We start from the raw sequence: 10,612 nt of genomic DNA, 5'->3' as shown, positions 1-10,612 counted from the left end.
CCAAGGTGGCGCGATTGCCTAGAGGCCTATAAAAACAACCATTTCAGACCATTTAGATAACCAACGATGTCAAGATCCCGATGTGGAAATTTCTAAGTCACAAGGTTGGTAATTCTACTTGTTTTCGTCACCTTCATGTTGAGTTCTGTAGGTCTGAGTGTTTATTTAGCTCTACAGTTCCCATGTAACTTTTTCAACCGTACCTACACAACTTTGCGTTATTATATATACCAAGAATTCAAGGTCATGTCAGTGAACTACTGTTCGGCTTCGAAAAGGAGGTGCGGAAGCACAGTACGGTATGGTTTGGCAGGTCGCCATTGCATACGAGTTCCTCTTATCAACATTAAAGAGGGCCAAGACAGAGTCAGCGGATCGGCCAGAGTCCAGCTATCTTTCTGCCTGTATCAACTCTGCGTGGGCCAAACTTAATAAATATTACACCAAGCTCGATGAAACACCGATTTATTACGCAGCTACTGTCCTTCATCCTGGAATACAATGGGCGTTCTTGACAAGGGCGTACAACGGAAGGGAGGGTTGGATTGACAAGGCTCGATATCTCATCCAAACGCTTTGGGAGGAAGAGTATAGGGATCTTCCCGCCCAGTGGGAGATCGCTGATAGCAATCTTCCTGTAGCCGTGAGGGCACGGGAGTACAATCCCTTTGACTCATTCCAAGACGAGCTTATGTCGTATCCGAACTCCGAAGAAGAATCGGTCGCCGATGAGTTCGAAAGGTGGCAATCTACAAAGCAGGACACATTTTCAAAGCACGATAATCCGCTCGAATACTGGTCTGCCAAGCGGTTTGAGGATCCTCGTGTAGCGAAAATGGCGATTGACGTCTTATCAGTCCCTGCAATGGCTGCCGAATGTGAGAGAGCATTTTCCTCCGCTAGTAGTATGGTCTCTCCTCAGCGGACTCGTTTGGACGCGAGCACAATTGCAGTTACCCAAACAGTTATGTCATGGCTAAAGGCAGGACTTCTAGAAGGATATGACGGGCTGCTGAAGGAGACGAGTGGCGAAGTGGCGGGGGTAGTTACTTAGTGGCTAGTGCATATCATATTTAGAGTGGTAGATAGAAGCATCTATCTATATCTACATGTAGCCTACCTCTACCTATCTACATTCCGTTTTATGACTAAGCATCTACATCTATCTACCTTCGGTGTCGGTAGATAGATGTAGATAGATTCCCCACCCTGCTTGCTTTTAGTTGCAAGCCAGCATAGATGGTAACCGGGTCTGAGCCTCACTATCTATGACATCTTTTCTGGTAACATGAGAAACGTGATGGAGGAGACTTACGAAGAGGGGGAGGGAGTTTGTTGAGTGGTGGAAAGGTTGTGAGTAGTAGCAGAGGTTGTATTTAAGCCAAAGAAAACAAAAAAAAAAAGAAAGGAGGAACGAAAGGCGGCAGAAGCAATAAATCAAACCAGCTCACGCAGTTTTCTCACCTATGATGAGCTCTAAATCTTTCTCTTTACTAGGTAACTTAAGATCGGGCCATTGGTTGTTTTTATTTGTAGATACATACATCATAGTTTCTTATAACTCAAATCGCTCCCCGTCCGTCTTGCGTTGTTGAAACAGAGTTTCATTTCCTACGTTATTCTACTATTGGATTCCCACTTTTGGTAACTGCCCAGCGTTCATCAAATCGTTGAGAGACTTTCCGTTTGCGGCATAAAATCTCCTCAGACCCCCTTGTAGTAAGAGTAGCCGTACGATGCATCCGGAGAGGCCATACCCAGTGAGGTAGAACTCACACCTACAGACCTCCGTCAAGGTTGGTCATGCCAACTATCTGATACAAGGTGCTTTATTCTCCATTTAATCACCATTGTATCTGCCATTGCCATGCAACTCTCTTGCAGCCAGTGCTCGCAGTTTGGAAAATCATATATCCGGAAGGCTTTGAAGGGCCTGGGGTATTCCCTCGATCGAAGTGAGACAGTCCTAGACGGATTATAGCAAGTCTTGCCTCTGCCATTACCCGAAACAATAGCACCCGTACTGGTTTTCAGTTTAAACAGAGACCTTCGGCCGACTACAATATTAATATAAGATCGTTGCCTGTGAAGTTTGTGGTTCAGACCTTTACTCGGCGACCGGAGGTTGAGGAAACAAGAGATGGCCGGGTATTCCAGGTCATGGTATTGTAATGCTTTGCCTCAGTATCCTTGACCATTCATACTAATTTTTTTCGTAAGACACCACTAGACATTTCATTCACATTGGAAGCCAATTCACCAGCATCAAGGTCGGCTAGCGTGTGGGCGTGGGTGCCGAGATATCAGCTTGTCTGAACTGCAATGGTTATATCAACGACAACAAGTCATATGGCAAAAAGATAGATATTTAAACATACACTTATCCTGGTAATGCTCTCGTCCTATTCCCTTCGGGTTAAATATTCACAGCTCAGCTCTCCTCGGCGGCACTATGGTGGAGGGAGGATGGTCTCCCCTGTCATTAACCCGGATTTTCTTAGACCCTGTGCTTCGCTCCCGGTTTGCTACCTGGTTTGTCATATGGACCTTGTCACACTTTCGGACTAACCACTCCAGCTTTCTTGCTTGGTCAGCCCGCACCAAGCTTCTCAAACCCGCCACAGACAGAAACTCCTGGTCAGCGTATTCGAACCCTGGCACGACAGTTTCGGAGATCAGCAGTCCCTCGCTCTCGCCATCCTCGGCATCAAGCAGGTAACTGGCCTGCCAGACACCTCCTTCAATAACCCATTGGAGCCGTTCGCCCATCTCAATATTGCGTCCCACGACATATGTCTCAACATGTCCGTCGGGGCTGATGAGCACATACCGGCCGCGGCCCAGATGAAGCGAATGGATAATGCGGCTGCGGATACGGTGGAAGTAACACTGTGGGCGGTTGGGTGTGAGATAGTAGTAAATGGTGGTCGAAAGTCTGCGGAACAGCGGTCCGAGGTCGGAACGAAGACCATCCGTCAGGCAGAGAGTCTCCTCGGATAGGGGTTCAGGAGGATATGGTGAGGAAACGGAGTCGACGGAAACGGAGTCGACGGAAACGGAGTCGACGGAAACGGAGTCGACGGAAACGTCGGTTTCTTTAAAGTAGCCACCTTCAATGTGTGGTTCCAAGCTGAGGGTCTCAATGAGCGACGTCACGGAGGGGCTTTCGTCTTGTGAAGTTGGGATGACGTAAAAGTCGCTGATGCCCAGGTCGGGCATGTTGCAATGGGACTCGCTCATACTTGTAAACGACTTCCTAGGGAGCCCGTGAGAATAAGGGCCAAGAGAAGCGGGGATAATAAGTGAGGATCACAAATGTTTTTATACCGCCGCGTACAGAGGTAGATGAGTGATAAGATATCAAAAAGGTTGAAAGCTAGACATTCACCTTGGAGCAGTCCAGCTTACCGAAGATTATAAAGTGAGAGGTAGACGCTTCGGGGGAGCAATTGGAAATGTTGTTACTCAAGCATGGCTTCAGTGGCTGGTTTGCACCGTGAACCCCTCGCTTGGAGATTTCCGGCGTTGCCGCGGCGCATTGCTGGCGCATAAATCGATCAATCCTGGCAATCATGCAGCCTTTTTCATTGGCAAGCTCTGTTCTCATCTCCGCGACCGGGGCGCAAGACGTATGCAAGTTTCGTAGCCGTGGATATCCGCGAGGACTTGAACTGGTTTCATCAGGCGTGGGTTTTAGTATAGACACTACGCTAGAGAAAGGAGAGGGCGCAGGTGTCATTACAGTGTCATCCTGGGCACTTACGCGTGCACAATCCAGCGTCATCATCATGCCAGCACAATCCCGACTTCACCCCTGCGCTCCTCACTCTCGTCAGCGTTAACTTCTGGCTACTCACCCTTCATCGCCATCTGTCGAGTGTGGCGTCACCTGGCATTTTATGAATGGGAAGTCATTGTGCTTATCTCGGCAGCCTTCACTTCCCCTCCGTCGACATTGTTCGGCCTCGCAACTGCGAATGATCTGATTAAAATGCCGTCTTTCGGCCGGGTAGTCGATATCTGGGGGATGCATGATTACAATGCTAACACGTATGCCCTTATTGTCGACGTCGTTCGATAATTGCGCTACCTGTAGGTACTAGAACTGGTTGTGACTCATCCCAGTCGTATAACGTCGGACCCTCACCTTTCGCGCAATTTGATGATGATATGAGGCCACAACTTCAAGACTACACGCCACTTTTTCCAATGAGCTTGCCCATTTTCCAGTCATACTCTGTCCCTTTTATTCCCTCTATATGTCAAACCATCCAGGCAGATGGAGGGGGAGAAATCAGAACACCCTATCACACCCTCATTATTTCCACGAACAGCAACGCCCTCGACCGTGAAAAAAAATCCTCAAGCAGCGGCTAACCCATGCCCGAGCAGAGCACAATAGCCTCTCCATCGATGGCAACACAGACGATGCCACACTCGCCATGAACCCTTCCGTGGCCATCTTGGTGATGGGTGAGTATATGTTGAATTATTTGGAAACGCCAGCTTATGCTCTGTGCCACCTTGGACACAGGGGCCAGAACACCGATCACTAGCCCCGATTCACATCAATGAACCGAATACACGTAATGTCTGACAAGTACTCGTTTACTCGTTACTCTGCAGGTCTCCACCTGTCGAATGCTGTTAGGTTTCTTGGATAAATATACGGGCTTAACTCAAGGCAGACGTTGGCTACGCTCTGAGTAATGACCACACTGGATACAGAAGTCAATCAGTTATCACAGGCATTTATACGCGGGAATTACCCTTGCACGTTCGTCTTAATCCAGCTGGCAGAAACATCGGAATACACTCACTGCACAATGGCTTCAAACCCTTAAATCCACCTATCAACCTCGTGTTTCTAACCAATTATTCCTGTTCCATCTCGAAATAGCATATGAACCTAGCGGAACAGCGTATAAAGTTGTCTCTGTTCTCCTGCCTCATTTATAGATATATGAAATATATCGTAGATCACAGCCAGACTACTAGAGGTAGAAGTACCTCAAAATGCTGATGTGTTCTTAGCGTATATAGGTACTGGTAACCATCCCTGAATGTTTGCTTTTGCTTATATCTTATCCTTTTTTTTCTTTTTGCCCTTACCTTCCTCGCGGAACCGTAGATCAGATTTACAGTTCAAATCACGCCGGTAAGCTCTGCTCATCGTGCGAAGTGTCCCAGGCTTAGTGAGATTGATCTTTGGCTACAAAAATATTCTATATTAGCGACCTTAGCGATGTATTTGGCTTTTTAACCGGCCCTAACCGCTCTTCATGAGTCCTACAATCATCAAAGGCTGGGACACGGTTCTCAACCTGTCTGGGGTCACTGGGTCCTCTCAATCCGGATCCATCAAAAGCTAAGCGATACACACTGAAGCAGCCTCTGAATCAACTAACACTTCAAGACATTTTCACAAAGAAACGGAAGGAGAACGACGGTCATGATGAGCTAGTGTCACATCGTATCGCTAAGGCCAGTGTTATAGCTTTAGCGAGATCTCAGATTTTCACATCACGCTTCCTTTTCCGTTATGGTCTTATGACCAATTAGCTGACAGCATCTGCGAAAATCGGTGCTTACAAAGGGATAGCCTCAGAGGGTGATTCTTTTTGGTTTGAATCCATAGGAGTAACAGTGAGGGGGACTTACCACAGGTGAGGGGATAGTGTTTGCTGTTATCATGGCGTGAATCAGCACATGCTTTGAGGGTGCAAGATTTGGCGATGGCGGTAACGTCCGCTTCAAATCGCGCCATGTGCAGCGGTTTGTCCGCAGGAACAAAGAGTCTGTAGGAAAGCCACGGTCAAGAAGCTCAAGCAAGCCTTTGATGCTATCCAGTCACAGTTAAAGGAGGACTCGGCCGAAAAAGTGAGCCGTCAGACAATTTGGGGATGTCAGCGACGTGATGTTGCACCTTGGAACTCAACATTGTTGGAATATATGCCATGGGCTAATTTAGGTGGGACATGACATATCTTTTATATTTAGATTATAATTGGCAGGACATCGCTACGGTGACCAGCCGGGAGGCTCAACACATTTGAAGGGATGCTTGTATTGGCACCGATCTTCGCTGAGCCTATGAGTCGATTTGTCATAAGACTACGACAGATAGAGGCGTAACTATCGCGGCGATTAAAAACAAATTTGTACTAGTATCATAATTTCTCTGGGATAAGTTACTTATGGGAGGCTTGCAAGAATTGAGGGGATATCTGCGTATTCAAATGTTCATATTCCGGGATTCAAGTTCTAACACCGATTATCACTTGCTTGTATCGACCACGTACCGGCCCATAAACTCATCCTTTAGCGTAAGGTCATACACATCCTGGAGCTGGCTCAGACCGATAAGCTTGTGCGGCGCTTTAATCAGCCCGAGCCGGAAAAGTTCAACAGCCTCGGCCGCGTCTTGCCGGTTCCCCACATTGCTGCCTCCGATACCGACCATGCGGACGGCTGTATCCAATATCGGCGCCTCGAGGTGCACATGGTCTTGGATACCAATATAGACAACACTGCCGTGCGAACGGACATACTTGGATGCATGCTCGAATAGCTCCTCGTGGGTTGCGAGCATGATGATAGCGTGGGGTCCTAATCCGTCTGGGACTGCGGCCCTGATATCCCCGTCAATATCTGGGGACTTTTCGAAATCGATAAATGCCACTGCGCCTAAATCTGTACAGGTTTGGGATTTGCCACTCCCGGTATCGATGGCAATGCTGTGGATGCCCATGGCCTTGGCGTACTGTAGAGCGAAGCATCCCAGGCCACTACCCGCACCCACAATAGCGACATATTGCCCGGGGCGGACCCCAGACTCCTTGAGCCCCTTATAGACCGTGAGACCTGTGCAGAGAATAGGGCAGACGTCCTCCAGGCTACAGCCCGTAGGAATGCGGGTGATATGCGCTGCCTTGGCGATAGCATATTGCTGGAAAGTGCCATCGACATTGTAGCCGGACAGGATGTTGTTTATATTGCGCAGTAGTGCTAGGTGAAAATATATATATTTTATGAAACTTGGTTTTTTCATTAGTGAGATGAGAGTTTTTCTCAGGTTTATATCTCTAAATGATTTCATCTAGGACTTTAAACTTTAAATCTAGGACTTTCAGACTGTTAGTCTGAATCCTGAAGGGAAGGGGGATCCCCGGATTTTCCAACACAGGAGAGGCTGGAGACAGAGCTGCTCGTCGCCTTGCAAGCAGAAAGTACAGGTCAAACAAGAGCCATTCAGCCACTTGATGCCGGCATGATCACCAACCTCAAGATCCGTCACAAGCTCACCCTTGGCGACCACGACACCAGTGCCTTCGTGGCCGCCAACTAGAGGAGTCTTCCTCTTCGGCAGCAATTCGGCCATCATTGTGTGCAAATTGGTGTGGCAGACGCCCAAGTACTTCACATTAACCAAGACCTCATCGGGCCCTGGCATTTGCACGGGTACTTTTTCATAAATTACCGCTATCAATTGATATTAGCCGCTAGCGTAACGGATCGAATATTGAAAAGCAGGATACATACACCCGCCGGGTCTTTGGCGTACTTGTGCCCATTGTTCTATTGGGATATTAAAAGACACCATAGTTGGTGGTATAAGTAAGAGGTAATGCCTGGCAGTCGTGAAAAGGCTGGAGGCCTGGCTGGGAAGAAAGATGGAAGACGATTTGCTCCGTTTTATAAAACACAACAGAGCCCACGTAGCCGACCAGCATGTTTCTCGGATTTGTTGCAAGAACGAAATACGCAAGCTATGATATGATTGATGCCCAGCCACACATTCAATACTCGAGTAATTTTACTAACATGTGACATTGGCTGGCTTTGAGCTCCACGACAAACGCTAGCTAATGCGGGCAGCTCCAGGGTAGATTACCTCACAATTCATCTCCATGCTCGATTACCCCGCCAGTAGTAGAGGCTAGACGCAAAATCCCAACTTTATATTGCGTATTTTTAGCACTAATAGTTGCAAGTACCATGAGACAAAGTTTGCGATCACTTAGTACAGAATTCGTACGCCCTTGCTTTCACTATTGCCCAAGCTCCGAGGTACACAGTCTCCAATGACATACAGTACGATACACTCAGTGGACAGGCATAATGGCGACTCGGATACTATGAAGCAATACATCCCGAATGTAATCTATGTCCACAAACTTGGTGATATCACGGCCGGGCGGGGGTTAATGATCTTTCGCGAGCGTCAGGGTTGTATCAAGCGAGGTACCTAAGATCACAGACAATCCCATACAACCAGTGTTACTCCTCATTTTGCCCGCATCAACCGGACTTTTCCTTAGTTGACACACCTCTTTGCGCCTGGACTACCGGGTACGGGAAGTACTTGGGGGTTCTAACATGAGGCATAAATGTTGGGGGGGGACGATTTTAGTCCGTCCAAGTAGGCCGTAATAGAGGCCTTCATAAGTAGTATGAGGATATGATCCAAATGCATCACTAATGTGGAATCTATTTCGCTCCATTTTGTTAAGCAATGTCTGAATGTCACCATAGAAGCCACTGATGATTCCATTACGAACTATACTGCAAAAGTCGACTGATATGTCCCTGCTCGCGTTTGAGTTTACCATACCTTTGTACTAAGTTCTACGGTCCTATTGCTTAGCATTTTTACGTCCGCATGCACACTACTATTAGACAGAGATCGAATTAGAGAGCCTTAGAAGCACAACTCCATCCATCCATCTACGCTCCGCAATCTATCGTTTCCTAACCCCCCCTTCTTTTTTTAAGGCTTACCATCCCGATGTACACCATCAACTACTAATGCCTTTGTCAATCTTGTCCTCCTACGTACCACCCTAAACCTGTCTACTCTCTATTCTACTCTCCTCATCCGTGGCCGCACTCTTTCTTCTGAGACCTGGAAAACTCATTCCACACCCCACCACGGGTCCTTGGTAGTTCCGGCCGTCAATTTTTACAGGGGGTTCCAGGAGCAGATACATCCACCAGTAGTACCCTCCGCAAAACAGACCTCCTCCAAGTATATTCCCTAATCCTGCGGGAATGATACCTCAAAGAGATCAGCTTTTTAACTGATCGACAGGGCGCCGGGAAACTTACCTTTCCATATGTATAGACCGATAGTCAGACCAGGAGTATGTAGCCAAATTCCCAAAGGAATAATGAACATATTAGCCACCACGTGATCGAGTCCTAGAGACACGAAGGCGAAGATGGGCCACCATATGCCCATGACCTTTGAATTAAGATCCTTGGCTTGTATGGATAGGAAACAGGCGAGACAGACAAGCCAGTTACAGCCTATTCCCCGCAGGAAAATCTGATAGATTCGCGGGTCCATTTGCTTCTTCGTAGCTAACGTAACCACCTCGTCTCTATAAGGGGACGCACTAAAGATCCCCCCGTCTGTGGTTCAGACCATCAGCTGTAATTCACAAGTGCAGGTTACATCGGAGATCCTACATCCGAAGATGATGGCCACCATAAAAAGAGACCCAGCAAGATTTCCCCAGAAGCACAAGAACCAGTGGAGGAGCATCTTCCGGACCGGCAACCGTCTGTGGAGAACAGCTACCAAAGTGTACTGGCCCAGTCAGTTGCAACCTGATAGTATGAGTTATGTCTTTACTCACCATTGTCGTGGCAGTAAACAGGTCAGCGCCTGTTAATACGACCATCACTAGACCCAGAGGGAAGACTAGGGCTCCGATAATCTTGATCAATCCAGGAGCATTCTCCTGGTACCATGGCGCTGTGAGGGCAATGAGCGACACGGCGCACCCAAAGCTCAGCAGGCAGCCGGCAGAGACCGCAGATATGAAAACTTTATCTGGACGCATGTTTCCCTTCTGTACGCCAGTACGAGAGACGAGCTCGGTCGTCTCAGTCGGGGTGTATGCCGCGAGGTTCACGACGTCGACAAGTACGGGGTTGCCCATGTTCCGTGTTTGGAAGGGGAGCGATTGTATAACCTGTGTCGAGGTTTGCATTTGCGCACAGAAAGATGTATGAGCGTATTGCTCCCGTTTCTCAAAGCTCTGTGAGAAAGTTCTCGCTCCTTTACTCTAACAACCCACTACTGATGCTAATATAAGTACTGCTGATACGGAGCAGGCGCCATCATTAAACCATCCCCAAGATCATTTGGGCTCCGGGGGACTGTGCTAGGAGGCTATGCTTCGGGCTAAGCCATGACGTGATTATCGCCCGATTCATCTTTCACGAATGCATGTGGTGAGAAACGCTGAAGCAAAACCTGCGTGCCTAACGGTACCACTTGTCACCGTCTGGTTCCGCGACTTGAATACATTGCTGTTGATTGCATCTAGAATAGGGACAAGACCCTCAATAGAGGTAGCTTGGCTAAGAATACCTGCACTGGTTACATATGCAAAAAGAAGTGAACTACCCCTTAATATACTACATAAGTACATCGGTCAATTTGCGCATGATACCACTCTTACCTGTCAAGCCTGTTTATCCCAGGAATCAGCTTTAAAGTTCAAAAATACCGTCATAACCCTAAATCCCAGATATCGTTTCATTCCTATGATCTGATGCTGTCAGAGCTTGATGACGCCATTGAATCATATCATATCACATT

At 47.7% G+C, this 10,612-nt stretch overlaps 4 protein-coding genes across 5 annotated transcripts; all 4 read right to left on the bottom strand.

Annotated features, from left to right (window-relative positions):
• Positions 1–2,424: 2,424 nt before the first annotated feature.
• Positions 2,425–3,240, bottom strand: FOXG_06822 (uncharacterized protein; the record flags this gene model as incomplete). The annotated part of the gene is made up of 1 exon (XM_018385475.1): positions 2,425–3,240. The coding sequence occupies one exon, from the start codon at positions 3,238–3,240 to the stop codon at positions 2,425–2,427; it is 816 nt and encodes a 271-aa protein (XP_018242853.1).
• A 363-nt stretch (positions 3,241–3,603) lies between these two features.
• On the bottom strand, positions 3,604–3,870 carry FOXG_19410 (uncharacterized protein; the record flags this gene model as incomplete). Its single annotated transcript, XM_018399624.1, has 3 exons — positions 3,604–3,671; positions 3,764–3,814; positions 3,858–3,870. The coding sequence occupies 3 exons, from the start codon at positions 3,868–3,870 to the stop codon at positions 3,604–3,606; spliced, it is 132 nt and encodes a 43-aa protein (XP_018242852.1).
• Positions 3,871–6,277: 2,407 nt separating this feature from the next.
• On the bottom strand, positions 6,278–7,653 carry FOXG_06821 (alcohol dehydrogenase 1; the record flags this gene model as incomplete). The annotated part of the gene is made up of 3 exons (XM_018385474.1): positions 7,543–7,653; positions 7,234–7,482; positions 6,278–7,008 (listed from the first exon to the last, which is right to left on the bottom strand). Exons 1-3 carry the CDS (start codon positions 7,601–7,603, stop codon positions 6,278–6,280), a joined length of 1,041 nt encoding a protein of 346 aa, XP_018242851.1. The 5' UTR covers positions 7,604–7,653.
• An 821-nt stretch (positions 7,654–8,474) lies between these two features.
• FOXG_19409 (uncharacterized protein) lies at positions 8,475–10,457 on the bottom strand. 2 transcript variants are annotated; one of them, XM_018399622.1, is made up of 4 exons: positions 9,642–10,457; positions 9,472–9,592; positions 9,109–9,414; positions 8,475–9,058 (listed from the first exon to the last, which is right to left on the bottom strand). In XM_018399622.1, exons 1-4 carry the CDS (start codon positions 9,996–9,998, stop codon positions 8,844–8,846), a joined length of 999 nt encoding a protein of 332 aa, XP_018242849.1. In that variant the 5' UTR covers positions 9,999–10,457; the 3' UTR covers positions 8,475–8,843. The 2 variants fall into 2 exon arrangements, with proteins under 2 accessions (XP_018242849.1, XP_018242850.1); XM_018399623.1 differs by having other exon boundaries at positions 8,475–9,414.
• Positions 10,458–10,612: the final 155 nt, after the last annotated feature.

This window comes from Fusarium oxysporum, chromosome 3 (genome assembly GCF_000149955.1).
Source record: "Fusarium oxysporum f. sp. lycopersici 4287 chromosome 3, whole genome shotgun sequence".
Lineage (NCBI taxonomy): Eukaryota > Fungi > Ascomycota > Sordariomycetes > Hypocreales > Nectriaceae > Fusarium > Fusarium oxysporum.
This window is presented reverse-complemented; position numbering and strand designations above follow the sequence as displayed.

Excerpts from the sequence above, each read along its gene's own strand:
- FOXG_19409 (XM_018399622.1), bottom strand. The coding sequence starts at position 9,998 with ATGCAAACCTCGACACAGGTTATACAATCGCTCCCCTTCCAAACACGG. Across the intron at positions 9,415-9,471 it reads GGTGGCCATCATCTTCGGAT|ACGGGGGGATCTTTAGTGCG; the intron begins GTAGGATCTCCG and ends TCTGAACCACAG. Across the intron at positions 9,059-9,108 it reads CGGTCTATACATATGGAAAG|GTATCATTCCCGCAGGATTA; the intron begins GTAAGTTTCCCG and ends GATCTCTTTGAG.